The sequence below is a fragment of the Trichosurus vulpecula genome, chromosome 4 (genome assembly GCF_011100635.1).
Source record: "Trichosurus vulpecula isolate mTriVul1 chromosome 4, mTriVul1.pri, whole genome shotgun sequence".
Taxonomy (NCBI): domain Eukaryota; kingdom Metazoa; phylum Chordata; class Mammalia; order Diprotodontia; family Phalangeridae; genus Trichosurus; species Trichosurus vulpecula.
In genome coordinates, this window is record NC_050576.1 from 214,223,571 (window position 1) to 214,250,413 (window position 26,843).

Consider the following 26,843-nt stretch of genomic DNA (forward strand, 5'->3'; position numbering starts at 1 on the left):
CTATAAATATATTTGTACATATTGGTCCATTTCCCACTTGTGTGACCTCTTTGGGATACAACCCTAGAAGTGGCATTGCTGGGTCATCGGGTATGCCTATTTTTATAGCCCTTTGGGCATAGTTCCAAATTGCGCTCCAGAATGGCTAGATCGGTTCACAACTCCACCAACCATGTAACAGTGTTCCAATTTTCCCACATCCTCTCCAGCATTTATGATTTTCCTGTTTTGTCATGTTAGCCAATCTGACAGAAGAGATGTATTACCTAAGAGTTGTTTTGTTTTGCATTTCTCTAATCAATAGTGTTTTAGAGCATTTTTTCATATGACCATAGACAGCTTTAATTTCTTCCTCCTAAAACTGCCTGTTCACATCCTTTGACCATTTCTCAACTGGTCTACAAAATACTTTACAAGTATTATCTTATTTCATTCTCATAACCCTGTGGGAGGTAGGTGCAACTACCATTCCCATTTTACAGATGGGGAAACTGAGGCAGGCAGCATTTAAGCGACTTCCCCACATTCACACAGCTAGAAAGCCACCGTGCTGCCTCCTTCGTCTGGGTCTCATTAGTTCTGGAAGGGACTTTAGGGATCATGTAATCCAATCAATGGCTTCATTTTACAGATGACTAGAGAAGGGAAGTCACTTGAAGTCACACAACTGGGGGTGCAGCCCCGGTTTTCTGCTCCCCCACCCCGATCCAGCTCCCTTCCACTGAGCCTGGCTCTCCTTTGCGGGCACTCAGTCCATCCTTCTCCCACGGCTCACCATTAGCTGTCTGTGAGTGGGTGTCGGTCCCCACCCCCGCTAGACTCCGGGAAAGAAGGGACCGTGACTTATCGCACGGGAGGAGCTCGCCAAGTGCTTCATGAACGAATGCATCAATACGTGAACGGCCGCAGGCGTGAGAAGCATCTCGCGTTCGGGGCCTGGGCCTTCCTGGTGACCAGAGCTGTTTCCGGGGGGACCCTTTTGCTCACCGCACCACGGAGCCGCCCGGAGCCGGATGGCGGAGACACCGTCCGGCTGCCTCCGTGCAGAGGTATGGCCCCGACTCCAGTGCGGGGTCGGCGGCGGCGACGGCGGCGGCGAGGGCCGGCGGGTTAACGACGGCGCCGGCGTTCGAGGCCGAGCCGGAAACGGCGACAGGAACCGCGGGTGCCGGAGGCGGTGGCCGCGGGCCCTGACAGAGCCCCCGGAGGCGCCGGGGGAGAGGCGGGTAGCTACGGCGGCGGTAGCGCGCGAGGGGCTGCTGGCTGGCGGAGAGCGCGTGCGTGCTCGCCGGAGGGCCGCGCGCGAGGGGCTGGAGCGGGTGGGGGTGGGGGAGAGCGCGTGCGTGCTCTCGGGAGGGCCGCGTGGAAGGGGTGGGGGCAGCGGGAGGGAACGCGTGCTCCCCGGAGGGCCGCGGGTGGTGCGGTAGAGGGGAAGAAAGAGGAAGCGCGTGCTGGCAGCACAGCCCTGTCCCTGGCGACCCCCTGGTCTTCGGAGGCTGCTGGGCTCCCCGAGCGTTGAGGAAGCTAGCAGGACCGGGGGCTGTCTCGCCCCCCAGTGCAGCTGCCCACACAGCCTCTCCTAGCGCAGTAATGGGTGCTCAGAGGCGCCCCCACCCCTTTGCCGGTATTCTTGAGAGAGAAGGGAACCAGTCTTTCCAGGTCCTCTTCAAGAGTCCTCATGGGGTCCTGGGAGTGTCCCCCACGCCCTAAAGGCACGCTTCAGAGACAGGGAAGGGTGCATGTGTAGGCCTGCAGAGCCCCAAAGAAGCCTCCCTCCGCGCCTGGCCCAGCGGCTTCCTGGAGAAATGAGAACCATTCGGGCGTCAGGGCTGACAGGTCCTGGAGTTTGAAGTTGAGCAGGGTGGGCTGGTAGACTCAGTGAAGATAGATCTTTAGGTATTAGGCCAAGAAAAAAACAGTTACCCCAAGACACCATCCTATCGGCTTCCCAGTTATCTGCCCAGTTAAGGCTATTTGCTAGGAACTTTGGGTCGTCCACCGGATGGGACATTAAGTGGCAGATTTTATGTTTTTGTTTGTTTTTTGCAGAAACTAGTATTCAAGCAGACCTCTTTTGTTTAGTTTTTATTTTGGTGATCCTTTCTCTACTAAGGATCAAATGTGTGAGAAATGCGATTTTGGGGATCACTGGACTTACCCAAATCGTGAGAAAACTCAGCTTTGGGTATCACTAGACTTCCTAGGCAGGGCCAAAGTCTTGAGGAAGAACCCTGTGATAATCCCTAGGGAAGGCTGTACAGACCACAGGACTCCCAGAGGAAGACCAAATGGTAGCCCCCCCTTAATCTGTGGGGATCACAGGGCCTCCTAGGGGTCAGACCCTAAGGAGGATCTAAATGATGGCCCCTTAAGAAGGCTGTGCAGACCACAGGGTTCCCAAGGGAAATCCCCAGTGTTCACCCTGTTAACACCGCAGTGGGGATCATAGGATTTCCCAAAGCAGGAATAGGAAGTAAGCCTGAAAGAGCTTCAGCTGCTGATTGCTTTCCTTTCCTTAACCTTAGGAAAATTCATGTCGTTTGCCTATTCTCATTCAAAGAACCCAGGACCAGAGTGAGCAGAGGAAAGCTTTTTATTACATTCCTTCACAGAGTGGGTGGAGTGTTTACTGGAACACTCACACTGATGCAGCTGCAGGAGCAGGGGTAACCATTCCCTCCACTCCTGCTAGAATTGTGGTTAGTTTACAGTCTTTATTTTTTACATAGTTTTCCTAGGTTATACAGTTTATATAGGTAGGATAATAAGGATACAGAAGCAAAAGTGAAGTTAATTAGATTTTCCTTGTCTTAGTTTAGGATTAAACTACATTCTTTTACTTCCCCTACTTTCCCTCTTTAACATATGCAAATTATGTAAATTAGTAGGCCTGGATTCTTCACCAAGATCAGACCCTAGATAAGTTTGGACTGGGTTCAAGAGGTTTGGCCTCTCTAATGCCCCTGACTGCCTTCTCAAAAAGCATGCGCATGCGTACAAGCCTCTGACCTCTCACCTGACCGACCTTGAGACCTGGTTTCTGCTAAAGCTGGGGTGGGGGGGGGAGGGAGGAGTACACCTTTAGTTCTGTGGAAACAAAACTCCTCCTCCCATTTCTTACAATTTCCCCCTCTTATTCAAATTTTTGTTTCCACATTTTTAATATTCCCTTACTCTCTTTCTCATCTGAATTTTTCTCCTTAATCATCATCCCTTTAAATATGGGAAGGATTGATCGACGCATTGACAAATCAAAGGGGGCAGTCCCCTTTGTAAATACAGATACAGACACCCAAAAGAAAACGATAATGCAGTTGTCCCTTTAAGACTCAAAAGTCTTCCCATAAGGCTGTCTGGCAGGGAACAACATCAGTGAAGTCTTCTGGTCCTTGGTATTTGTTCCAGCCATCTCCAGCATCATCTTCTTGCCTTCTTGTAGGAACTAGCTTTCTTTCCATTCTCCTACAAAAGTTACCTTGGCACAATTTTCTAATCCTTATACCCTGATCATTTTTACAAATTCACAATTGGAACTTTGGCCAATTGCCATGTTTAAGAAATTTACATCAGAATCCAGTTCCTCATACTTTACATTAACTCTTTACATACTTTACTTAACGTACTTTACATTAACATTTCCTCACCAGGAGGATGATATTTCACTAAGGAATTAACAACAGACTCCAGCACATACATAAATACATTAGATAACCAATTCTTAACACAGTATATAATAACATTATAAACTTTTAGTCATGCCATGTTTCTTTGATGGCATTTACAAAATAAACCACAAGCCATTCTTCTTTTAACATTACTAATTGTAACAAAGCTTTAGACAAGCATGATATTAACCAGATAACAAAATAATATTCTCACAAGCCCTTGACCTAATTGTCTCCACACCATTACCAAGAAAAAAAACCTAACTTAACACTAGTCCCAGTCCTGTAGTAATCTAAGATGTTCCATAATCAATTACTTTAATAGATTTACAAAAACTTCTGATTCTAGAAATTTGCCACCAAGAGGGTAGGGACTTAGAGTAAGGGGACCATATTTTCCCCAGCTTCCTGTCAGCTCCATGCAGAGGCTGTGTCAAACTGCAAGCGGCATTGAGCCAGGCCTAGTCTGCCAGGTTTCAGTTAAGGCATCAGGTCAAGAGGGTCCCACCTCAGCACATGCTGAACAGTTGCCCCCTCAACTTTGCCAGGAAATCATACCTGCAGCTCATGCCTGCCTTCCAACAGGGCTGCTGACACCTTGGGTCAGCCTTCCTTGATACTCACACCTGGAGTTAGACTTAGAAAAACAGTCAGTTAACAGTCCCATTAGGTCTTTGAATGGCAAGTTCCAATGATCAGTGACGCCTAAGGAACATCCTTAAAGCTAGCTCTAAATAGCTTGCATGCATTTCCTCCCTTGTTCATAAAATCTTCCCATTAAGATCATAAGTTACTGCTCTAACACATTTGCATCAAAATGAAATAATAATTGTAAAATGCTTAACACAATGCGTAGCACGTAGTAAGTGCTGTATGAATGTTAGCTATTATTATTATCACTGCCTAGAGGGAGACTTCAGCTTCTCCCCCCCCACACACACAGTGGAGCCTCCTTGTCACCCTTCATATATCCCCTTAGTCAGTCCAGTGGGCCGGGTGGGTGGATTAGCCATGATTTCCTATTATCTTTACCTGTTACTGCCCTCATTAGTAGAAATGATTGAGAAATGACCAACAGGTCCCCTTGTAAACATCAAGTCGATATTGATGTTATGAAACTTTTAAATATGCTGTTTTATTTGTAAAACACCTAAATTGGCACTTGCTGAGTTATTAAATACATAACCTAGTGCTACAAAAACTAGAATGAAACGTTCTTAGAAAAGGACAGATATTTACTTGAAGTGATTCCTTATAGTCTGTTCTTTTGCTATTGCATGCTTTGATAATGTCTTGGCCCCATCACCAATTAAATAAATAGCTTTAGGGAAGGACCTGACCTAGTATAGTTTGCCTGACCAGACACAAGGAGTATATGAAAGAGACTTTTTGTTTTTTGTTCCTTTCAGTATGGCACCAAGAGACACTTTTGTAAAGATGTGGAAGGGAGTATAGTAAAATATCATCCGCTGTCTTATGAATTAATAACAAGTAAGAGTTATTATATTATAAGTAAAAGTTACAACTCACACTTTGAGTTTCTCTAACATCTTTCTTCCAAAGAACTGACATTTGTCCTTAAAATATCCCTGTGAGAAATACTCATTCCCATTTTCTTATAGAAATCATGAAACACAGAGAGGGTGAGTGATTTGCTTAAGGCCTCACAAGACATCATTGGCAAAGCTAAACATTTCAAAGGTGGAGGGAGCTAAGAGGGAATTATTTAATTCAAGGAAGTAGTTTTATAATTGCTTGTTGATTACTGTGGGGCTTGGATTTCATCCCTCTAGGCTGAATTTCATGCAGGAATTTTTTTTTTTTACTTTTCTTGGAAACTGAGGTCTTCATTTTCTTCCCTCTGACTTTTAGTCTTGAAAAGATGCCAAAGCTGCAAGGATTTGAGTTCTGGAGACATACTTTGCAAGGGGCACATTATGTAGTTGCCCCCATGGTAGATCAAAGTGAACTGGCTTGGAGACTATTGAGCCGTCGCCATGGAGCTCAGTTGTGCTACACACCTATGTTACATGCTCAGGTGTTTGTTCGAGATGCCAACTATCGAAAGGAGAATCTGTACTGCGATGTGTGTCCTGAGGATCGCCCCCTTATTGTACAGGTAATAAAGCCTAGATATTGGGGAAAAGCATCTTTTGGGGGGTTTAGAGTCCAGAGTAGGGATGAGATGATGTTTGTTTCCTAATAATATCACGTATCTGTGGTTCAAGTAGAGAATCTTACATGAGACCTTTTTCAGTAATCAGTAGGGCCTGAAACCAATAGCATTCCCAGAAACTATTTCCAAATTTCATCAAGCAGGAACAAGTTCCAAGAACTAGATCAGTGGAAAAACTAGAACAGAATCATCGGTGATAGCATATTGCTGGAGGATCACTTAGTCAAAAGAAATCCAAAGAATCTAGAAATGTTTTTAGTGCATAGATAAAAGCATACAGGCCACTTATTCTGTCTAGTCCCACTTAGATACACATAACACTACTCTTCCCATCTCTCCTCCACATCCACATATCCTCGGAGCACATTGAATAGGAAGAATAATCTTGCTTTTTTATGAGTTGTAAATGAGGTAGTAGCTGGATCTTATTAATCATATGAAATTCACATAGGAAACAAAAGTATAGACTTTGTTATATTTTTGCTATAAGAAGCGACCTAGAAGACCTTTATAATCCACCAACAGGCTACAGAATTGTACTCTGAGAAATACTGCTGTGTAAGACAACCGAAGGCCAAATTCATTCCTTTGAAGCCACAACAACTTGTGAAAATACAGGCCCTGTATTGTACCTCCCATCGGGCTTGACTCTGGTGGGTGTGATGGACTGACGACGTATCTTTTCCAGTTCTGTGCCAATGATCCAGAGGTGTTTGTCAAGGCTGCTCTCCTGGCTCAAGATTATTGCGATGCCATAGATCTGAATTTGGGCTGTCCTCAAATGATCGCCAAGAGAGGTAAGAGCAAGTAGGAGCCATTATGAAAAAGGTAGTGACAAAAGCCTAAAATCTCTGTGGTTCCCCAGGTGGCGGGATCCTGTCCCTTTTGAACTCATTTATTGTCCAAGAAACAACACACTATGGCTTAGATCCGTAGGGAAGAGCGTCTGGAATTCCTTCCTTCCTCCCTCCCATCTTAGACTCCTTATATGAGCTTGATCAAACCACTCATCTCTTTTTCAGCTTTTCACTTTTCCATCTGTAAAGTAACAGTAAAATATGGAAGAGGAAAGCACATTTTGTCTTGAAAATAGAGCTTACCTTCTTTTCTACAAAATCATTTTGCTCCCCAGAAGATAGAATTTACTTTCAATAGTTGAGTGTTTTACTCAGGTTCACTCTCATTATGGTGTTTATTGCTGGAAATGATTATTATTGTTTTAATTCCCCACATGCCCAATCTTAGCTTCTTTGAGAGAGTCCTGTGTACTTTTTCATCTCAATACAGAGAGAAGATTAGTAGGTAACTTATGTTTCTTTATCCAGCTTTAATTGTGGTAATTGTGTTCTTGGCAAAGGAGCATCTAGATTTGAAACTTTCAAAATTGATTTTAAATTATAGAATGCTCCTCCTTTGTCTCCCCTAGATATTCAGAGTGTGACTGCATGTGCACATGACTGGCTCCATAGATGGTGTCAGAGTCAGTTAAACATTTATTAAGCATCTGCTGTCTGTCGGGCACTGTGCTAAGTGATGGAGCAAGGAATTCTCTGAAGTTAAGCTGACTTCCCCCAGAGGTGCTCCAGATCAGAGGGATGTCATTGGCAGTTGCCTGTTGAAGAGTTCAGAACACGTGTTAGAGTTGTTCCACCTTACTTCTGCCCAAAGTATGGCTCCCCCTCCCCTTTTTTCTTAAGTAATATATTGTGACTTCTACTCAAGTACTGCTCCTGTATTGTGGCATGGAGGTAACTCTAGGTGCTTTAAGATTCTGCAAGGAGAGCACAAGCAGGTCTGATGAAGCTTCGAAAGGCTGTGAACAATGGCCTGGTATTTGTTGTCTGGTGACTGCCTTAGCTAGCTAAGTTCAGAGAAGCTCACCACCCACTTGTTTGCAGGGTGATGAAGTTTTCAGATACAGCGGTAGCTCCTACACTAGTGAAACCACAGATTCTTTAGGTGTTTGAGAATTAAAAAAAAAAAAGAAAGCCACACAATGCCAGTCCTAAAGACCATTCCACTAATTCATAGAGGAGTTGCAGTCTGCATCAGTTCTGACACCAGTGAAATCACAAAACCTTGAAGAACTGAAATTTCTTTTTGAGCTGAAGATTTATTTTTTATTGATGTCTTCTGTTTTTAAATCACATCATCTTCCAAATATATTCCTTTCCATCCCCCTCACACAGGAAAACCTTCCCTTATAATAAAAATTACAGAGAGAAAAAGAAAAAAAAGTTCAGCAAACCCACACATTCACACATTTGAGTGTATATTACATGCAATATTCCATACCTAGTGTCAGTGGAGGGAGGGAGAAAAGAAAGTTCCTTTTTTCAACTTTTTTTTCTGAGGCCAAGCTTGGTCATTACTATGTGATTATATGTCTTTCAGTTTTGTTATTCTTTATGACAATGTATTCATTGTGTATATTGCTTTTCTGATTTTGATTACTTTACTGAATCAGTTCATATAAATCTTGAAGCAATTTTTCATGAGCCAGTTACCTTTGATCTCGTTGGTATTGTGGAGTTTGCTTTTTACTGGCGCCCATTATAATCAATCTGTACTTTCTTCTTTTGTGTAGTTCTTAACTACATCCTTCCATAAGTTCTTTGGCACTTTCGATTATTTTGTGGACTCTGCTTTCTGTGTTTGGGCTTTCCTCCCTACATGGCTCACCTGTCTTCTTTTAATTATGCATGGTCTTTTTTTTTTACTTGTTTGTTTCCTTTCCACCTTTTCCCCCACTTAGTAGTATTTTATTTTTTCCAGTTACATGTAAAGATAGTTTTCATCCTTCACTTTTATAAGATTTTGAATTCCAAATTTTTTTCTCCCTCCACCCCCTCCCCCATCCCCAAGACAGCATGTAATCTGATATAAGCTATACATATACAATCATATTACACATATTTCCACGTTATTCGTGTTGTGAAAAAAAGAATCAGAACAAAAGGGAAAAACCACAAGAAAGAAAAAAAAAGAGGGAAAATAGTATGCTTTGATCTGCATTCAGACTCCATAGTTCTTTCTCTGGATAGGGATAGCATTTTCCATCATGAGTCTTTTTTTTTTTTTTAATTTTTTTTTTGGAGGGGGGAAGACAGAGTAATTGGGGTTAAGTGACTTGCCCGAGGTTATACAGGCAGTAGGTGTGTCAAGTGTCTGAGGCTGAATTTGAACTCAGGTTCTCCTGACTCCAGGGCCAGTCTCTAGTCACTGTGTCACCTAGCTGCCCCTGTCATGAGTCTTTGGAGTTTTCTTAGTCCATTGTATTGCTGAGAAGATATGCATGCTTTTGATTATGTTTTCTTGTGGGAAGGTCATTACTGGTAATATGCTGCAGCCTATTTATGACTGCCTTATCTTCCTCTTGCTCTTTGGGTCACCTCCAATTTTAACTCTAAAAACAAAACTGAGTAAACTTAAATGTACAGCTAATTAAACTTTTTTAAAGATCTTAACGTAAATATCTATAACAGCTTTTCAGTTACTCCCACCTTTCATATTTCTTCTATGACCTTTCTTTGACTACTCATTTATGTATTAGTGAAAATGTTTTTCACACTTTTTTTGAAATACTTCATAGTTCCAGTCAGTGTGCCTCCTGATTTTCAGATTCTACTTTTTTTCTCTTTGCATTATTTTAGGCAGGCAGGATGACATAGATAGAGAGCTTCAAGTGCCTCCTCCCACGCATATTGGTTGGATAACCCTGGGCAAGTCATGTAATCTCAGTGTTCTAGGCCATTCTCTAAGGCTGTAAGTTGCAGAGAAGGTGCTGACTTGCATTGGTAGGAGTTTCCTCACACAGGAGTTCCTTACATCAGTGAAATCATAGATTCAGTCCTATCCCTATATTTCTTTTTTCTTTCAGATTTGTCATTCTTAATTATATTATAGTGTTCTGTTATTTTGCCCTATTACAGTTTGTTCATCTATTCCTCAGTTGGAAATTTGGGTTGTTAACAATTTTTCATTACAAAAGCTGCTATTCTTAATATTTTTAGCAGCTAGCTTTTCTTTTCCCTTCTTTTTGATAATGTTCTTAGGGTATACTCCTGGTAATGGAATTTTAGAGTCAGGGAGTATGACAATTTTTATAATTCTTTTATCATACTATTCTCCAAAAACATTCTGACAACCATATATAACTATATTTTCAATACTTTATCTAAATTGGCAAATAAAATTCACTGATTTTTCTGAGCTCTAGGTGGGGGAGAAGGACTATAGTTTTCTAGAAACTTCCTGGCTGCTGTCACTTTTCAAAACATATAAACAGAATCACAAAAGATCAGTAATTCTTTTTGTATAGCAGCTATTGCAGTGTTGCATACAATCAGACCTTTAATAAATGTATATTGGTGCTATATAACAGAGAGTAAAAATGAAATGGAATCTTCAGAATAGGTTAAATTCTTTTAACTTGAGCATGCTCACAAATGAGCTAAGCCTTGAAGGCCCCTCTGTACTCCCTAAACTCCAGATTTGTATCCACACCATACATTATTTTTTGTGCTATTCCATCATGTGGTATTTCATCACTGGGGGAGAAAATAGTGACAATGCACAATTCTTTTTTTGTAGTATTTTTTATGAACTAAATTTATGTAGGCTTATGTCTCAAAGTGAACATAGGATAACTATCTGCACTTGAGGAATAGGTGGAGAGAAGTGGGAGGGAGGAGAGCAAATGTGTATCTGGTGGACCATACCCGAGCCTACCTACCTTTCTGCTTCTGCTAACCTGAGATATCTTCCTCTTCCATAGGTCATTATGGAGCCTTCTTACAAGAAGAGTGGGATCTGCTCCAGAGAATGAGTAAGTTGATCACTGCTAATGATAACAGGAATGAATGAACCCCAACACCTGCCTCTGCCACCCAATTGAGCCACTTACCATTATACTGATTCGATTTTAACCTCTGTAAGATGGAAACTTAATATAACCAATAGACTGTTGGAGGTATTGGATTAATGGGAATGAGTGAATAAAGTCTCCTGAAGCAGGGAGTGAGCATTCTTCATAACTGTCTAGATATCAGAGTTAGGGAAGGGACTGGAAGCAAAGGAAGTGTCTGAGTAGAGCCCCCCAAGCTGTCAGTGCACACAAATATAGTTCCAGCTCTATTTTTTGCAAGAAAAAATGTCTCCATGTTGGGAAGAGCACTGGTAATTCACTTACCCTTAATTATACAGTATGAGCTTGTAAAAGGAATCCTTACTGAGGATCAAGAAACCTGGCCTCTTGTCCTAGCGTCACTGTGGACACTTTGTGACCTTATACAAATTGCTTGAATTCTCTGTGTCCCAGTTTTTCCCCTGTAAAATAGGGGGGAGGGTTTAAAAAGATACCTACCCTGTGTTTCTGACCAGTTCTTGAAGATAAAGTACAGTCATGTGGTACAGTGAAGAAACACTGGACTAGGAAATTAAGACTTTGGTTCCAGTGCTGCCTTTGCCCCTTACTGGCTGAGTGACTTCTGCTTTCTGGACCTCAGTTTCCTCATCTGTGAAATGAAAGTGATTGGATTTAGCTGATCTCTGGTTCCCTTCCAACTCTAACATTCTATGATTCTAAGTAAAATTATTGATGTAAGAGTAAAGCACCACAAAGTGGTATTGTCATCAGGGTATCCTATCTGGCTGTTATGAAATAAAAGGATAAAGGATGATAGCCAAAGTATCCTACTGATACTGATGTAGAAGAGTGGTTGGAGGGAGGAAGAAATGGGCATGAAGGAAGTTACCCACATTTGTGCTTTTAGATTTTTCATTCCCTTGCCTTCTATATTAAGATTTGTGGAAATGCTAGAATTCTTCTCTGATTTTTCCTAGTTCTGTTGGCACATGAGAAACTCTCTGTTCCTGTCACCTGCAAAATCCGTGTCTTCCCAGAAATTGACAAGACTGTGAAATATGCTCAGTTGCTGGAGAAAGCTGGCTGCCAGGTGAGGCAGGAGACAATATCTGCCAGTATCACCTGGGGTCAGTGGTTCAGCAATGTTTCCTGAACTTTAAGCTATTTCAGAATTCAAGTTGACCTCTGACCTCATTCATGCAAGTTTGAGAGCACCCCAAGACAAAACACCACAGAGGAAAGAAAGAAAGACAATCTATGTCTCTTGGAGAGCCCCCATCTTCACCTTTCCCCCCTCTCTTAAAGATCTGACTTTTCTCCCTCCTGCTCTCCTTGATTGCTTTCATAGTTGCCCTCTCAGAAAAGCATCTTAATGTCTGATCTCTCTTCATACCTTAATGTTACCTTATTCCTCCCAGTCTCTGTGGATTTCACTGTAGGAGCACATACTGGACAACATGATGGGTGATCATTCAGAGCAGTCTCTCTATGCTTGTAAGGTTTCCTACTCCTGCCCACCCTTGAGCCAAATCCAGTGTAGCCCAGTGTTCCCCTGACCAAAATTAGGAGGATATGTACCCAAGCAAAACTTGGGCTGCTGTATTTAACTGTGGAGAGGATACTTTGAGCTCTTCAGGTGTGGCTATTGACTTGATCTCCTCCCCTCTTTTACATACATTCACTTTCTCGCCATTCATCTATCCTGAGCACATTCCTTTAAGACAGAAAAATAATTTCTTCCGGACCCAGGCCTTGGATTTTTTTCTCTCTGATAAAGAGAATCATTTTCCAGGCAATAGTTATGTTTTTAAGTACCTTAGAGATGAGCCAAGCCCTCATTTGCCAGACGTTCAGAATAGAGTTTCATAAACAAATTGGTGGGAAACAAGTGTCCTTGGTGCAGTGAGAAGATTACTGAACAGGGAATCACATGACCTGTCTCCTAGTGTTAGCCTTACCACTGACAAGCCCTGGGCAAATAAGTCATTTGACCTCTCTTGATCTCTTTCCTCCTCCGTTAAAGTAGGGGATTGTAAGTAAAGTAGGTGATCTGTAAGGTCTCTTTCCATGCTGACATGCTTTGATCTTACTGTAATATGGATTGCTTCCAGGGGAGCCTGAGGCAGAGAAGTAAAACAACTTGCTTTGTGTCCTAGTGAACCAGAGAAGCAGAAGTAGATCAAAGGAATCCTGATGATGAGTGGATCCTGTTTCCTCTCCAGCAGATTATTGAGTTTAAGAAATTAAAATAATTTTCTTGGTCCTTCATTCTAGCATTTATAGCGGTTTTATTTAAAAACTAGCTTCCTTGATAATTTACTGACTTGACAGAAATAATGGAATCCTTCTTGACACCTTCCCTCCCTCCCTCTCCCTCATTCCTTCCCTCCTTTTCTGTGTTGAATGTTGGCTCTTATAGGGAACATCCTTTCTCTGTTCCCACCTGACATTAGTCATTGCCCATGCCATTTCTAGACCCTTCCATTACCCTCCTCATCGGTCAGAGGCATGGACTTTTTCCTTTTCTACATCTTTGTCTTTTTATTCTGTCTGCCCTTACCTCTCCCATATTTTTCTCACATTTCAGATTCACATTTTTGTTCTTCTGCAGTCAGAATGCCCACTTCCTTAATTTAACAAATATTTGAATGCCTGCTATGTGTAAGGCATGAGCTAAACAATATAAAGGATATGGAAATGCATAGGAGGCAGCTGGTGGTGAAAAGAATAGAGCCCTGGCCCTGGAGCCACAAAGACCAGAGTTCAAATCCAGTCTCAGATACTGAATAGCTGTGTGACCCTGGACAAGTTACTTCAACTCTGTCTGCCTTTGTTTCCCCAGCTGTACACTTAGCTCTCAGGGTTGTTGTGAGGATCAAATGTAAAGCACTTAGCTCAGTGCCTGGCACATAGTAGGATCACATAAATGCTTATTTCCTTTCCCAAAGTGCTTTTGAAATTTTCCTTTCTAAACCGTCTTGTCTATCAATGATAGACATGTATTATGCCGGATTGTGTAGTGCAGCAAATAGCAAGGTTCTAGTCTAGTCCCAGGAACTTTCGCTCTGAATTTAACTTAATGTAAAAACCTTGTTATATTTCTTACCTGTACTCAGGGAAAAGATGTCTTCTCTGCTCATATTAAAAACACTTGGCCACTTAAATCAGTTGGGGATTGTAATTACCAAAGCCCAGATTCATTCACTAGGGACAATTTTGAGGTTTCTTCCTAAGAGCTTTACAGTGAAGGCCTTAGGGAAGGATTTCTCTGCAGAACTGGTGTGGTAAGGGGCACCACAGAGCAGCAGTTTCAAAAAACTGTCTCTGCCTTCTCAAAACCTGATGTCTTTTTTGTCCTAGTTATTAACTGTTCATGGACGTACCAAGGAACAGAAGGGTCCACTATCTGGAACTGCATCCTGGGAACACATAAAGGCCGTGCGGTAAGTATTTGGTTAACAGTGTGAGGAGGGAGACAGACTCAGTCCAGGGTGGGAAAAATGAGTCCCTGAACATTTCTGTAGCCCTAGCATAGGTGGGGATAAGCTGGTCTTACAGCATGTATGGGGTGGTGCAGGAAAGGGATTGTCCTCTCTCCAGGCCCTGAGTATGTCCTCTTATCTTCTAATAGGAAGGCAGTGAACATCCCTGTATTTGCAAATGGAAACATCCAGTACCTCCATGATGTAGAAAAGTGCATTCAGGAAACAGGGGTGCATGGGGTAATGAGTGCAGGTAAGGATTCTGTAGCTCTGTTTATCCCCCACTTCTGTGTGAACACTTGTTTGCAGAGGGTGATGCAAGGGATTGAATAGTAGAGAGGAAGTTACACAAAGGAACTAGGAGACATGATCCTTGTATTTAGAAATGTAAAATCTGGGGGCGGGGGGAATAAAATACTATTTAAAAAATGTAAAATCTGGTGGGAGACACAAATTGTGCATGAAATCACTTAGTGAGCAAGTGCAGGTAAGGCAGTAGCCTCTTTAGATCTGTTATGTACCTCACTCATTCAGCTTTGAACTTGCCAATAGCTATGATGCTTCATGGTTTTTTTTTTGGTAGGTGGGGAAAGCAAGGCAGTCAGGGTTAGGTGACTTGCCCAAGGTCACACAGCTAGTTAAGGGTCAAGTGTCTGAGACTGGATGTGAACTCAGGTCCTTCTGACTCCAGGGTTGGTGCTCTGCTCACTGTGCCACCTAGCTGCCCTTTATGGTGCTTTATGTTAATAGCATTAGAGACTTTTCTTCTGAGCATCCCAGCCGAAGAGCAGTAGAAATGCTGACCTCATAGCTTTTGAACATTGTATGTGCTCCAGCTATGTACCTATGTCCTCTTGCTTGGCTACAGACCATGCTATGTTTGGTTAAAGTATACTATATGCTAACCTCAAGCCTAAGTTGTGCATTCTTCATTCCTTTTAAATATGAATTTGAGAAAATTCTTCAAAATCAAATGTTTCCCTCATTGATAACTTTAGAAATTTGGAAGACTGTTTTAAAGGTATAACAGTAGAGCCACTTGCTTATTCCTCAGTTCATTTTGTATCATCTTTGCTGTTAGGGTTTATGTACTTTGATGGATATATGATCTCATCAGTGTGGTTGCTCCCTCTGCTGGTATAGATTGCAGTATCCTCTCTATGTCTATCCTGTGGGACTCTCTTTCTTGTCTTCCCACGTTTGTACAAGGGAGTGGGGATGGTGACCAGATCTTCTACTTCCTTGACATGGAGAACTCCCTAAACAAGAAACTGTAGCAAGGTAGATCAGCACTTTCCTATAATGTATAGTCTTAGAGCGTTGCCTAGAACCCTTAGATGTTAAGTGACTTGTTCAGGGTCATACAGCCAAAATGTGTCAGAGGAAGGACATGAAGCCAGATCTGGTGGCTCCAAGGCCAACTCAGCTTTCTATCTGCTATGCCATGTGGTCTGTGTTTCCATAAGTGTCATTAAATAGAAGATTGAAATTCTCTTTCTCTTCTAGTAGGACTTAGCTTTCTTGAAACTAGGCTCCCCAGTGACCAATTTCTAATCAAGGCTTGGTTGTTTTCTGTAAGTAACTCTAGGCCGGCATCATTATTATGAGTCAGAGAAGCTTGAGCTGATTGTGAAATGTGGCTCACTTAGGGGGTGTCCTTAAGGCATCACAACTGCCTTGGTGTTCTTCATTCTAGCTACTGAGAATTTTAGTATCACAGCTTGAAATTTTTGAATAAGAGTCCTGAACTTTTATTGGAATGCTTAGTTTTTTTAATCAGGTGCCAGACCTCTTATGGAAGGATTGCCAGGAAAAAAGATTACTAGACAGGACCTGTGTTGGTTAGAGCTTGGAAAGTTGTTCTGCCGGGCTTCTCAGCTTATTATTGGTTACAGACTGAATTGTGTCTAAGGTCTTCAGAGATTAGCTCACCCTACCTCAGCACTAAGGGAGTCTTGGCCTTCTGTATTGTCACAGCTTTGAGTTTCTCTCTTATCCCCAGAGGGTAACCTACACAATCCAGCCTTGTTTGAGGGCCGAAACCCACTGGTGTGGGAGATGGCCGAGGAATACCTGGAGATTGTTCAGCAGTACCCCTGCCCCCTGTCCTACGTTCGGGCTCACCTCTTCAAGCTGTGGCATCACACGTGAGTTTCTCCGGTGGGCAGAGCAGTTGAATACTCACTGTGTCCGAAGGGTGGTGGAGGAGGTTAAACATCAGAGAGGAAGTTACATGACATGATCCCTATATATGAGAGACATGATCCCTGTGCTTTAAAAAATTAAAAATCTGGTGGGAGACCCAAATTGTTCATGAAATCACTTAACCTGCAGCATCTCAGCTGGGGCAAGTAATAGCATATGGCAGGAGACGGAAATTCTCAAGGGACTTAGTAATAGAGTAATTTGAGATGGGTGAAGTTAATCAGGAGGATCTATGTGTGGGCAGGGGGAGAAAAGGCTGCAATTTCCATCAACTCTATCTAATGTGATTTAGTGCTTAATGTCAAAAAAGCTGTATTGTCTGTGGTGTAGCAACTCAATTCTCTCCCTTCCAGCCCCTGTCCTCCACCCCTCCCCCAGGGAAGGGGAGAATCCAAGCCTGTCTTTGTGGAATGGGTATGCATATGTCTTTCTCTTTTAGGCTACAGATACATCAACAACTTAGGGAAGAACTGGCTAAAGTGAAGACCTTGGAAGGGATTGCTGGTGTTAGCAGAGAGCTGAAGCTACGTTGTCAGGTACTTTCTGGGAGTACCCATTTGAGTCTGGTGATGAGGTGATTGGATGTTGGCTGTGTCTGGGTGAGGGTCTGGGTAAACTGGGTCTGTGGCCTGATGAAGTCCAGAGTAGTTGAACCTAGACCAGTCAGTACTGATAAAGGAAGGTCACTAGTCACACTTGTACTTTGGCAGGAGGAAATGGCCAATCAGAAGGAAGGAGAGAAGCCCAAGGGAGGATTGCCTTTCTTTCATTGGATCTGTCAACCGTATGTCCGACCTGGGTGAGCTATTGAGACCTTAGCTTAAGGTTGGCCTTGTGTGGGTGGAAATTGGGGGTGGACTGTACTCTTCTACGTAGGTATTCCTGGCTCATCTTTCTTTGGAACTGGTTGGATATCTCCCCTCTGCCTCTTTTAGGAATTCTCCTTGACTAACAAGTCAGAAATTCTGATTTTATATCTGATAATTGACCTGTTCTAGCTTTTCCATCTCCAGCAGTCATTTGGTAGCTGGTTCAGTAGCTGAGACTTCAGAATGAAAGCCCCAGACTTGCAGAGTTATAAGTAAGACGTAGAGTGTGACACATGCCCCTCTTCACAGCACATAATGCTCCAACCCTCTTAGATTCTTTTGCCCTCATTCCTCTCCAATTTTCTGCCTCTTCTAAGAGATTTAATATAACCATGAACCCCCACTTCACTACAGCTAATCTGTGAGTACACTGGGCCTCCACTATCTATAATAGAGCTTCTGGGGTATTTGCAGGATACCTAGCCTTCCCACCTTCTTAGTTTACAGTCCCAGTGGCATCTTCCCTTCAGGCCTAAAGAGGTGAGCAAGGAGAATGGCAGCACTGATCGCAGCACACCGGGAAAGCGAGCCTTGGAGGAAGAGGAGGATGGCAGTTCGGACTTTCTCTCGAAGAACAAGCAGAAAAAGAAACTGAGGAACCCAAACAAAAACTTTGACCCTTCCTTGAAACGTAAGCTTTGGCCCAGCCCAGGCTGGGTCTGAGGAGGAGAGATGTTAGCAGAAAAGAATAACTACAACTATTTGACCATCCTCTCCATTTTCTTTACCTTTTATATTAAATGTGGCAAAAATTAGCCTTCTAATTTAAGGAGGGAGGGGTTATTCCCCAGAGGGACAGATGGCTCAAGCCCCAGAGAAGGTAACAGGTGCCAGATGAAAATCCTACAAAAGGTGGTGAAAGGAAATCCTTCATTGGAACTATCCAGCAGTCCAGCAAGCATTACTGAGCACTTTCGTGCAAGATGCTGTACTAAACTGTCATATGCTTACAGCCTTGAAAGAGTGTGGGAGTTGGACATGTACCACAAATAGCCATAATCCAAATTAATAGTAATAGTAATATTTGTATAGTGTCTTAAGATTTACAAAATACATTTCTCACTACAACCTTGTGAGGTAGAAACTACAAGTATTTTTATCTGGATGTTACATGGAAGGAAGTGGAGGTCTAGCGATCTGTCCATGGTCACACAGCTAGTAACTTACTGTAGCCAGGATCTGAACTAAGAATAATGTGCCAAGTTATAATAAACATATAGTGGAGGAAGAGGATTTCTGACTTGAAATATCAAGGAAAGCGTCATGGAGGAGGTGATGTTTGAACTGAGCCCTGAAGGATGGGTAGGACTTCATATAGATGAGAGGACATTTATGGCAGAATGACCAATGTGAACAAAAATAGGCAGAAAAGTTAGGAAAGGAATAGGAATTCCATTTTGCTTGAAGCATAGGGTTTGTCAAGAGGGGGTCAGTGAAATAAAGCTGGAAAGGTAGGGTGGGGTCAATTTGTGGAGAGCCTTGAATGCCAAGCTAGAAGGGTACTAGGGAATGTTTTTGACCAGTGGAGTGATGTAACGAGAGCTGTAAATCAGGACGATTAGTCAGTTTACAGTGTTGAGGATGGATTAGAACAGGGAAAGACTGGGTAGGGAGTCTGGAAGCACTATTACATTCATTTAGGTTTTGAGATCATCAGTTAAGGTGATGGCAAGAGTAAGGGAAAAAAAGACACATAAAGTAGAATCAAGAGGGTTGGATGTGAGGGGATAAAAAGGAAGAATCAAGTTTTGAGGGACTTGGAAAATGGTTGTCAATGCCAATTAATCAGAAATTGGGAAGTCAAAAGGAAGAGCTGGTTTGGGGGAAAAGTTGTTAGTATTAGGCATGTCACATCCAATGTTGTATCCTCTTTGGATCTTAGCCATTTCATAATCTACCTTCTGAGATAAACTACTTCCAGCTACGTTCAGTGAATCCCAGTGGCAGGCACCTGTTATCAGTCTTTCCTATTACTAGGTGAAATAATATCTACTTGTTTCAGAAGTGTACTTCTGTAGATTTTTGGCCTGTTTATCATGGACTCTAATAATGTCAATAAATCCTCTTCCTTTTCGGTGAGGAAGTATTCATCTTTCTGTAGCTGGCTTGGAGAGATCAGTATCGTACAGGTTTTGTTAGGATACTTCAAACCTGTGATGGTCTGTTTTATAGTTTTCAAAGTACACCTATAGACAGGTATATTGCATTGCTTTTAATTGCTTTACATGTGTCCTTCCCATGTTGCTTTGATTGCAGGAAGCTAGCAGCTCAACATACCTTGCCTAGAAGACACCAAGGTATTTTTAGGTTTTAGGTTTCATTCATAGTTCAGTATAACCTCCAAATTCAGACTGCCTTCAGCCGTGTATCTTAATATCCCAACAACATTATTCTAGGTCTTTGGAGAAAGATTCCACATGATGAGGGAGATCTTTTAATGGTTTTTTTTTTTCCCCTTAGTAGAACCAAATGCTTAGCCTAATGTAACTCATGTACATCAAATGATGGTTTCGTTTGACTCTGTTTAATTTGGAAAATATACTTAATTCTATTTAGGAGAAATGATAATAGATTTAAAGATAGACAGAACTACATAATAGACTTAAACTGTCTCCATGAAAATGCCATGTTTTAATGAAATTTTCTTGACATTATTATGTTAGTGACATATTTTAAATAGATAACAGTTTTCCATGTGAATAGCAAATGTTCTAGCATTCTTAGTATATGTGAGTTTATTTTACATATAGCCATATTTTACATAAGCCATGAGTGCAAAACTGAGAGGTTTTTTTTTTTATCAACAAAAGCAAGATAAATATTATAGTGCTTTTTAGGCAGCTGGTTCAATGATTACCACATTGATCATAAATCACTAGTGTGCTCCTGGGGCTTTCCAGACCACTCTTTTTGTTCTGTGGTCAATATATTGTTTTCTTGTGTTACGGATTTTTTTTTAGTGGTACAAGTTCAAAATGCTTTGTATAAAGTATGTAAATATATAATGGGCTATATTTGGGTCACTGGTCATCTCATCTTTTTGTAATAAATACAGGTTGACTTCTGTTAAGAAAGAGGGGATTACTTTTGTTCTGATTCTTTCACAACATGATTAATGTGGAAATATGTTTTAACACGACTCTACATGCATAACCTAGATCAGATTGCTTGATGTCTTGGAAGGGGGAGGGAAGGGAGAGAGGGAGAAAAATTTGGAACTCAAAATCTTACAAAAATGAATGTTGAAAACTATTTTTACATGTAACTGAAAAAAAATACTATTAAGTGCAAAAAAGGAGATGGGATTAGAAAGCTGGTGAAGTGCTTTGCAATTAAATCATGTACCACTGTGAAGTGTTCAGGCACACAATTATGTATATCTTAGGTCTAATGCTTTGCAGTTTTTCAGAGAAGCTCAAGCTTCAGGCACCTCCATTGATGCAGCTATCTTGTTGTTCATGAGATTAAGGGTGTGCAAGCCTTCAGTTTCTCACTTGATCCCCCATGTGTTTTGCTTTGTTGGACTTCTTGAAACCAGAGGACCAGAAATTTTCCATATCTTCCCTCTTGTAGGCATCTCTCTCATCTTTGATTTCTTTACTTCTCAAGCTTTTATAGTAAAAATTTTGGTTCATGTTGAATTTGTATTTGTTTCTCGTGCTGCCTTGATTCCTTGTCTTGCCTTTACCTTTTCACCTTTATATTTAGTTGCTTACTAAGAGAATCAAGATTTTTTAATTTACTTTTGTTTTTAATTTCTTTCTACATATTTTTGTTGCCTTTAATTGAACAACATGGCCTTCAAATTTTTTACTATGACTGCTAGCTAAGTTATAGAATTACCTTTCTACGAATCTTAAATAATTCTTTCAAGTTGCTCCTGCCATGGACCACCTTTCGGTGCCTGTCCTTAGACGTATACCTTGACAATTGTAGTTTTCCTCCTGTGTTTTCTCTTTGTTCTCATGTGCCAATGTAGTGCTACTTCTGTGTGTGTTTTTACGCATTCTATCAAATACTGTAAGAGAATGCATTTGTTCATGATGGTTACTAGTTTTAAAAAATTATATTCTTTTAGTATAATTAGTCTGCTAGTTTAGATTCTTGCTCTCAAACTAAAAACCTTAGAATTCTAGTCTAAATATGCCCATCTCTTTTTTCAAAATTATTTGAAACTTTGGTGCTTCTGTTGTCTTCCATTTTGTTATTATACATCAGAGCTGTCCAACCTTAGGTTTTTATTGAAACAATAGACAATATATTTTGATTTGCCTAGTGAGAGCTTTGCAGTAGCTCGGCTTCCTTTACTAAAGTATTATGTAAATTTCGGTTTGTAGGTAGGCTGCATTTTGGACAGCCCTGTTATACATAATTTCTAGGTTTTGTATTAAGTGAAGATTTTCAGTGACTTCGGTTCTTCAGCTTTTCCCACTTCAGATTTTTTATTTAGTATCTTATTTTGTCTAATTTGGGTTTAGGGATGAAATTATTATTTATGATTGCCCTGTGCTGACTGGCAGTATGGGACTTGAAGCTGAGGGTTTCTTTGACAAAAAGCAGTATTTTCTTGTCTACAACTGGTGAACTCTTTTTCCAGTTTCGTTATGATACAGTGTAATACAGTAGTCGTGTTTATTCCATTGCATGTGCATTTGTAGTTGGCCCATTTTGTGGTTAATGCTCTGTGAACTGAAGCATTTCTAGCAAGGAGGGTATTGGAATTTCTTACTTGTTCTAGTATATCTTGGCTTTTTGTGGTACAAGAACATACCACTCATTCTACCATCTTCTTCTGCATCAATCTGATCATCATCATAGCTTTGAGTAGGGTCAGTCTTCAACCCTATGTGCCATCCTTTTGTTTCTTTGCCTCTTGGGTGCTAATCCAGTCAGAGCCCCGTTTGCCGGTGGTTCGGGTCTCCTGCTAGACCTTCTTAGGGATCTTAGTGTACATCTCTGGTGTCTATCACCCTGGCTGGCACTCGTATCCCTCCTCGCTCTGTGAATGGCTGGACTTGATCACTATTGCTATGTGGGTATATATAGTAATAAAGAGAGGCTTAAAAATGGGTCTCAGGAAGGAAGCTGCTTTTTCCCCTTTATGGATCTAGAAATGGGCCAGCTTACAGAGATCTTGAGATCATTTCCAAATCGGACAAGTTAGGGAAATTTTAGCAAACAAAATAATCCCAATATCTCAACTTTTAAAGGAAGTTTGTGTTTTGTTTACGTAGGAGTTGTAGATTCGTGGTTGTTTTTTTATCTTAAGAAAGTTTTATTGATGCTCTGTCCTTATATCACCATTACTTCTAGATCTACACACACACCCCCAACCTCCAAATGAAGTCCTCCCTTGAACCAAAGAAATACTTAAACAAAACCAGTTGACACATTGATCTTATCTGACATTGCATATAACATTTCTCATCCGTAGTCCTTTCCCCCATCTCTTGTGAGAATGAGGGAGACATTTCATCCTCTCCAGGACCAAGACTGGTCATTACAGTTAGAGTTCAGCTTTCATTCAGTGGTTTTCTTTTTTCTGTCATTTTGTATATTCAGCTTCTGTTTCCTTTAATTTTATATCAGTTCACACAATCCCTCTCATGTTTTTCTAAATTCTTCATAGTCCTCATTTCTTATGGTACAATAATTTTCAGTCTGTTGAGCTAATCTCCAATTGAGTCCCTACTTTTCCAGGTTTTTTTGGTTTGTTTTTGGTTTTTTTGTTGCCACAAAAAGTACTGCTATGAGTATTTTGGTGTATATGAGACTTTGACCCTTGTCTTTCCTTGGGTTATTTTTCCTGTAGTGGAATAGCTACTAGTGGGGAACTAGGGAGTAGGTGGTAAAAGGAGATAAAAAAGAAAGAATGAACAAGTGATTGAGTGTCTAAAGGAAGGAAAGAGAGGAAGGGGGAAGAAACATATCACTTCAGTTATAGATCACTAGTGTTGAATGTATTCCTTCTCTTTTACCACCTTCTTTGTAAAGAGGAGATTAGGCAAAGGCAGGGGAGTTTAAGAGGATGTAAAGGAGCAGAATAGACAGTTAACAGTCATGACTGTGAAAGGGATGAATGCTCACCCATAAGATGAAAGAGGACAGAAGAATAGATTGGGAAGAACAATCTAGCAATTTGTTCTTTATAAGGAAGCATACTTGCCTCAGAAAGACATACATATTTAAAATAAGGAGCTGGATCAGAATTTCTTATGTTTCAGGTGAACTCAAAAGCAGAGGCAGCAATCACAATCTCAGACAGGGCAACAGATATCATTAAAATAGCTAAACAGGGAAACTACATTACACTTAATGTTGTTGTTGGACTGTAGACAATGAAATAATGGTTACTTAACATAGATGCACCAAATGGCCCAGCATCTAAGTATTTAAAGGAAAAAATCAGTCTTTTACTCTTTATGTTAGACCTTGTTATCAGTATTTTTTGATAAGAATAATTGATTCACCTCTGCCAGTACCTGTTTACTAGCCTGTCACTTGGATTTCTTTGTTCTTCTAGCCTCCTGTTACCTCTCTCTCTCTCTGGGTCCCTCATGATATAACACTATAGAAATTTATCAAATGCCTCCTGTTTGTAGAACACTGTGCTAGGCTCTGAGGGAGATGAAAAATTTAGATAAAACAAAGTTCTTAGCTGCTGTTGTCCATGGGATGGATTGTAGAGGTTCAGACCAGAACCTGGGATTGGAAATGAGAATGTTAACCCCTTCCTTCAGCTCTACTTCTAAATTCAGAACTTTGGGGAATATTAAGCAGGTCATGGAAATAAAATGCTTTGAAATCTTAAACAGACAAAATTTCCTCCAGACTGGTAATGAGGTAGGGATTTCAAGCTCCATCTACCTCACATTGCATCCTGCTGTTTCCCCAGAGAGGCAAAAATTACTTCATGTGGGATGTTAGATTTGCACTCTGTGTGCACGCCTAGGTGTTTAAAGGCAAGGAGTTTTTCCAATGCAGTAATCACAAAGGTGCAAGGAGACAGGTAGGTGGCACTCTTGGGTTTCCCTCATCCCTCTGCAGAAAGCTGAGTGTTACTATTTTAGGTTGGGTAGACTGGTCATTAGTGCTTCACAGCTACAGTTGAGTTCCACTTTTACCCCTGTTTGTCACATTCAGTTAAATTTAACATATTCAACTAATTATCTTTTTCTCTTTCCTTTTACCTAGCGAAATATGCAAAGTGTGACCAGTGTGGAAACCCAAAGGTAGGTCTGTCAGTCAGCCCTTCTATCTGGACCATAACTCTTAACTTCCCATTACCAAATTTTCCCTGGGCATGGGCCTTCCTAGTCCCTGTGAAAAGCATAAACTTTGTCACTGGCCTCAAGCCATTCTCTAAGGGCATTATTAAGCCGCTTCCATTCTTCCTGGAAAGAGATGTCTCAGTGGGATGTTTCTCTCACTAGGAGATGATATGGGAATCCAGCTGAGAAATTTTGAGGTTATTAAATATTCTATCTATGCCTATGGCAACTCTGGGAACACAGTTCCTCTAATCAAGGATAGCACACCTTAGAGAAGGCACTTCTAGCCTCTTCATCTATTATGTAACCTGCTACTTGCTACCACAAAAAGTTATGAATGCTGTGAATATTTTGGTGTCTGAAATTGACTTTCCCTCCCTTACTGGACAGAGATTGCAGAATCAGAGGTTCTACCTCACTGCCTCTTTTGAAAGGTAAGAATGGCAATAGGGGCCTAGGAACAAAAGATCTTTTTTTTCCCTGTCCATCTTGACCCTGGGTAGGCAGATGCCTTTTTTACAAGCTAGTCCAGTAGTTTCTCCAACATAGGATCTTGACACTGATGTGTACTTTCTGCACTAGGTTGGGAGCAGCATCAATATCTGCTGTAAGTTCCCAGGCTGCCTTGCCTCAGAAGCAAACATTCTCCTCATTTTGCTTAAGTCCTCTTCCAGCTCTCACTTGGCTTTATGCTAGGCAGAACTTGTGAGGTGATCTATTAGTAGATGCTTAGATTCATTTCTTGGTTCTTAAAAAAAAGGACTTCACTTGTTTCACCAGATCTTCTGTTTTTAGGGCAATAAATGTGTTTTTAACCTGTGCCGGGGCTGCTGCAAGAAAAGAGCTTTCAAAGAAACTGCAGATTGTCCGGGTAAGAGAAGTGCTCCCTGGTCCTATAAGTCATGGGGGAGACAGAGGTGGTGGTAGCAGAAGCCTGACCAATTGGAAGAACAGGGCTGGGGGTATGGGGGACAACAGCCAGGCTGGTTGAGGTGACTAAATCTTTTCTTCTCCTTCCTGCCTCCTCCCCCCAAAATGATTTTCATCTAAACTGAATTGTCAAGTAATTCCACTAGCCCAACACCCTAAGAAACTTTCCCAGGAAAGTTTGCTTGACTTCATACCACCTTCTCCCCCTTTCTTCTCCCAGTGCCAGGTAACAGGAAAACAGGCTTTGACTTTTCAGCTACCATCACCCCTCTTCAGGTCCTGAGAGCATCCTAACTTTAATCCCTAGGAATTCCTCCATCCCCTGGCCCCATCTGGTAGCTTTGGAGAGCTTCTGGAGTGTTTTTGGCAAAGTGCTATTTTAACATTGTCCTGTGTCTCTTTTGCACTATGACCCATCCCTTGGAGATTCTTCTTGTCGCCAAGTTTCTCTGAGGTTTCTCTGCCCTCACCAAAGAGTTCTGTGTCCCATTCAAAACTACTCACATACTGTTTCCCATAACTCTTTACTTTTCTTCCTATTCTCAGGTCATGGATTGCTTTTTAAAACCAAATCAGAGAAGTCCCTTGCATGGAAGGGTGGCCAGCCCAGCTTGCAGGAACCGCAGTCCAGGGATCCAGGAGTGAAGGAACCTGGTGGATTCCCAGAAGTTATGGGTAGTGTAGGATGAAGGGCCAGCCGGAACCCAGTACATCCCCTCCTCCCATTCCTGGGCCTCTGTACCAGTGCCACTGCCTTGATAATGGTATCAGGGCTGCTGCTGCTGCTGAATTCAAGATAAGTCTTATTTAAATCAACACCTTTACTCAGGGAAATCTCCTGTTATTTTAACACAGAAGGAAATGCTGTATGGTCCTCTCACTACAGGGCCCAAATTGGGGCCTCTAGTAATGCTGCATTGGAGAGCAGGTTCCCAGGCTGGACCTGCCTGCCCACTGTCCTCATTAACCCCTCTGTGTTTTAAAAACTGAAAAAATAAATAATCATTTTACATCATAGCTTCCAGTGTGAGGTATTGTAAAGATGAATCCAAAAGAACCAGATTCAGGTGGCTCCTTCCATCTAGGAGGTGGGTAAACGAAAAAGATAACCTCTCAAGAGGCCAGGTGAGCAAACTTCATCTGAGTAACCAGTGAGATAAGTTCAGCACCCTTAGTTAGGACAGTTCCCAGGGCCTGATAAGCCTAAGCTGTGTTGACCTACTTAGCCACCATATCACAGATTGACTTTTGGATGACACCAGCACACAAAGCAGCACCAAACCAGCCAAATTCTGTGGTGTTAGTCAAGTAGCAAGAACTAAAGAGTATGACCATTCTCATAAGATGAACAAAAAGGGATGCTGTAGCCAAGGAACAA

The 26,843-nt window shown here is 41.6% G+C and overlaps 1 protein-coding gene across 3 annotated transcripts; it reads left to right on the plus strand.

Moving 5' to 3' along the window:
* Positions 1 to 1,005: 1,005 nt before the first annotated feature.
* Positions 1,006 to 26,482, plus strand: DUS1L (dihydrouridine synthase 1 like). Of its 3 annotated transcripts, none has more exons than XM_036757640.1 (14): positions 1,006 to 1,226; positions 5,538 to 5,784; positions 6,530 to 6,638; positions 10,619 to 10,669; positions 11,686 to 11,798; positions 14,069 to 14,151; positions 14,340 to 14,443; positions 16,193 to 16,337; positions 16,835 to 16,931; positions 17,106 to 17,194; positions 17,735 to 17,895; positions 24,459 to 24,496; positions 25,331 to 25,406; positions 26,012 to 26,482. In XM_036757640.1, the coding sequence occupies exons 2-14, from the start codon at positions 5,548 to 5,550 to the stop codon at positions 26,152 to 26,154; spliced, it is 1,446 nt and encodes a 481-aa protein (XP_036613535.1). In that variant the 5' UTR covers positions 1,006 to 1,226; positions 5,538 to 5,547; the 3' UTR covers positions 26,155 to 26,482. The 3 variants fall into 3 exon arrangements, with proteins under 3 accessions (XP_036613535.1, XP_036613533.1, XP_036613534.1); XM_036757638.1 differs by having other exon boundaries at positions 1,190 to 1,277; XM_036757639.1 differs by lacking the exon at positions 1,006 to 1,226 and adding an exon at positions 4,531 to 5,156.
* Positions 26,483 to 26,843: the final 361 nt, after the last annotated feature.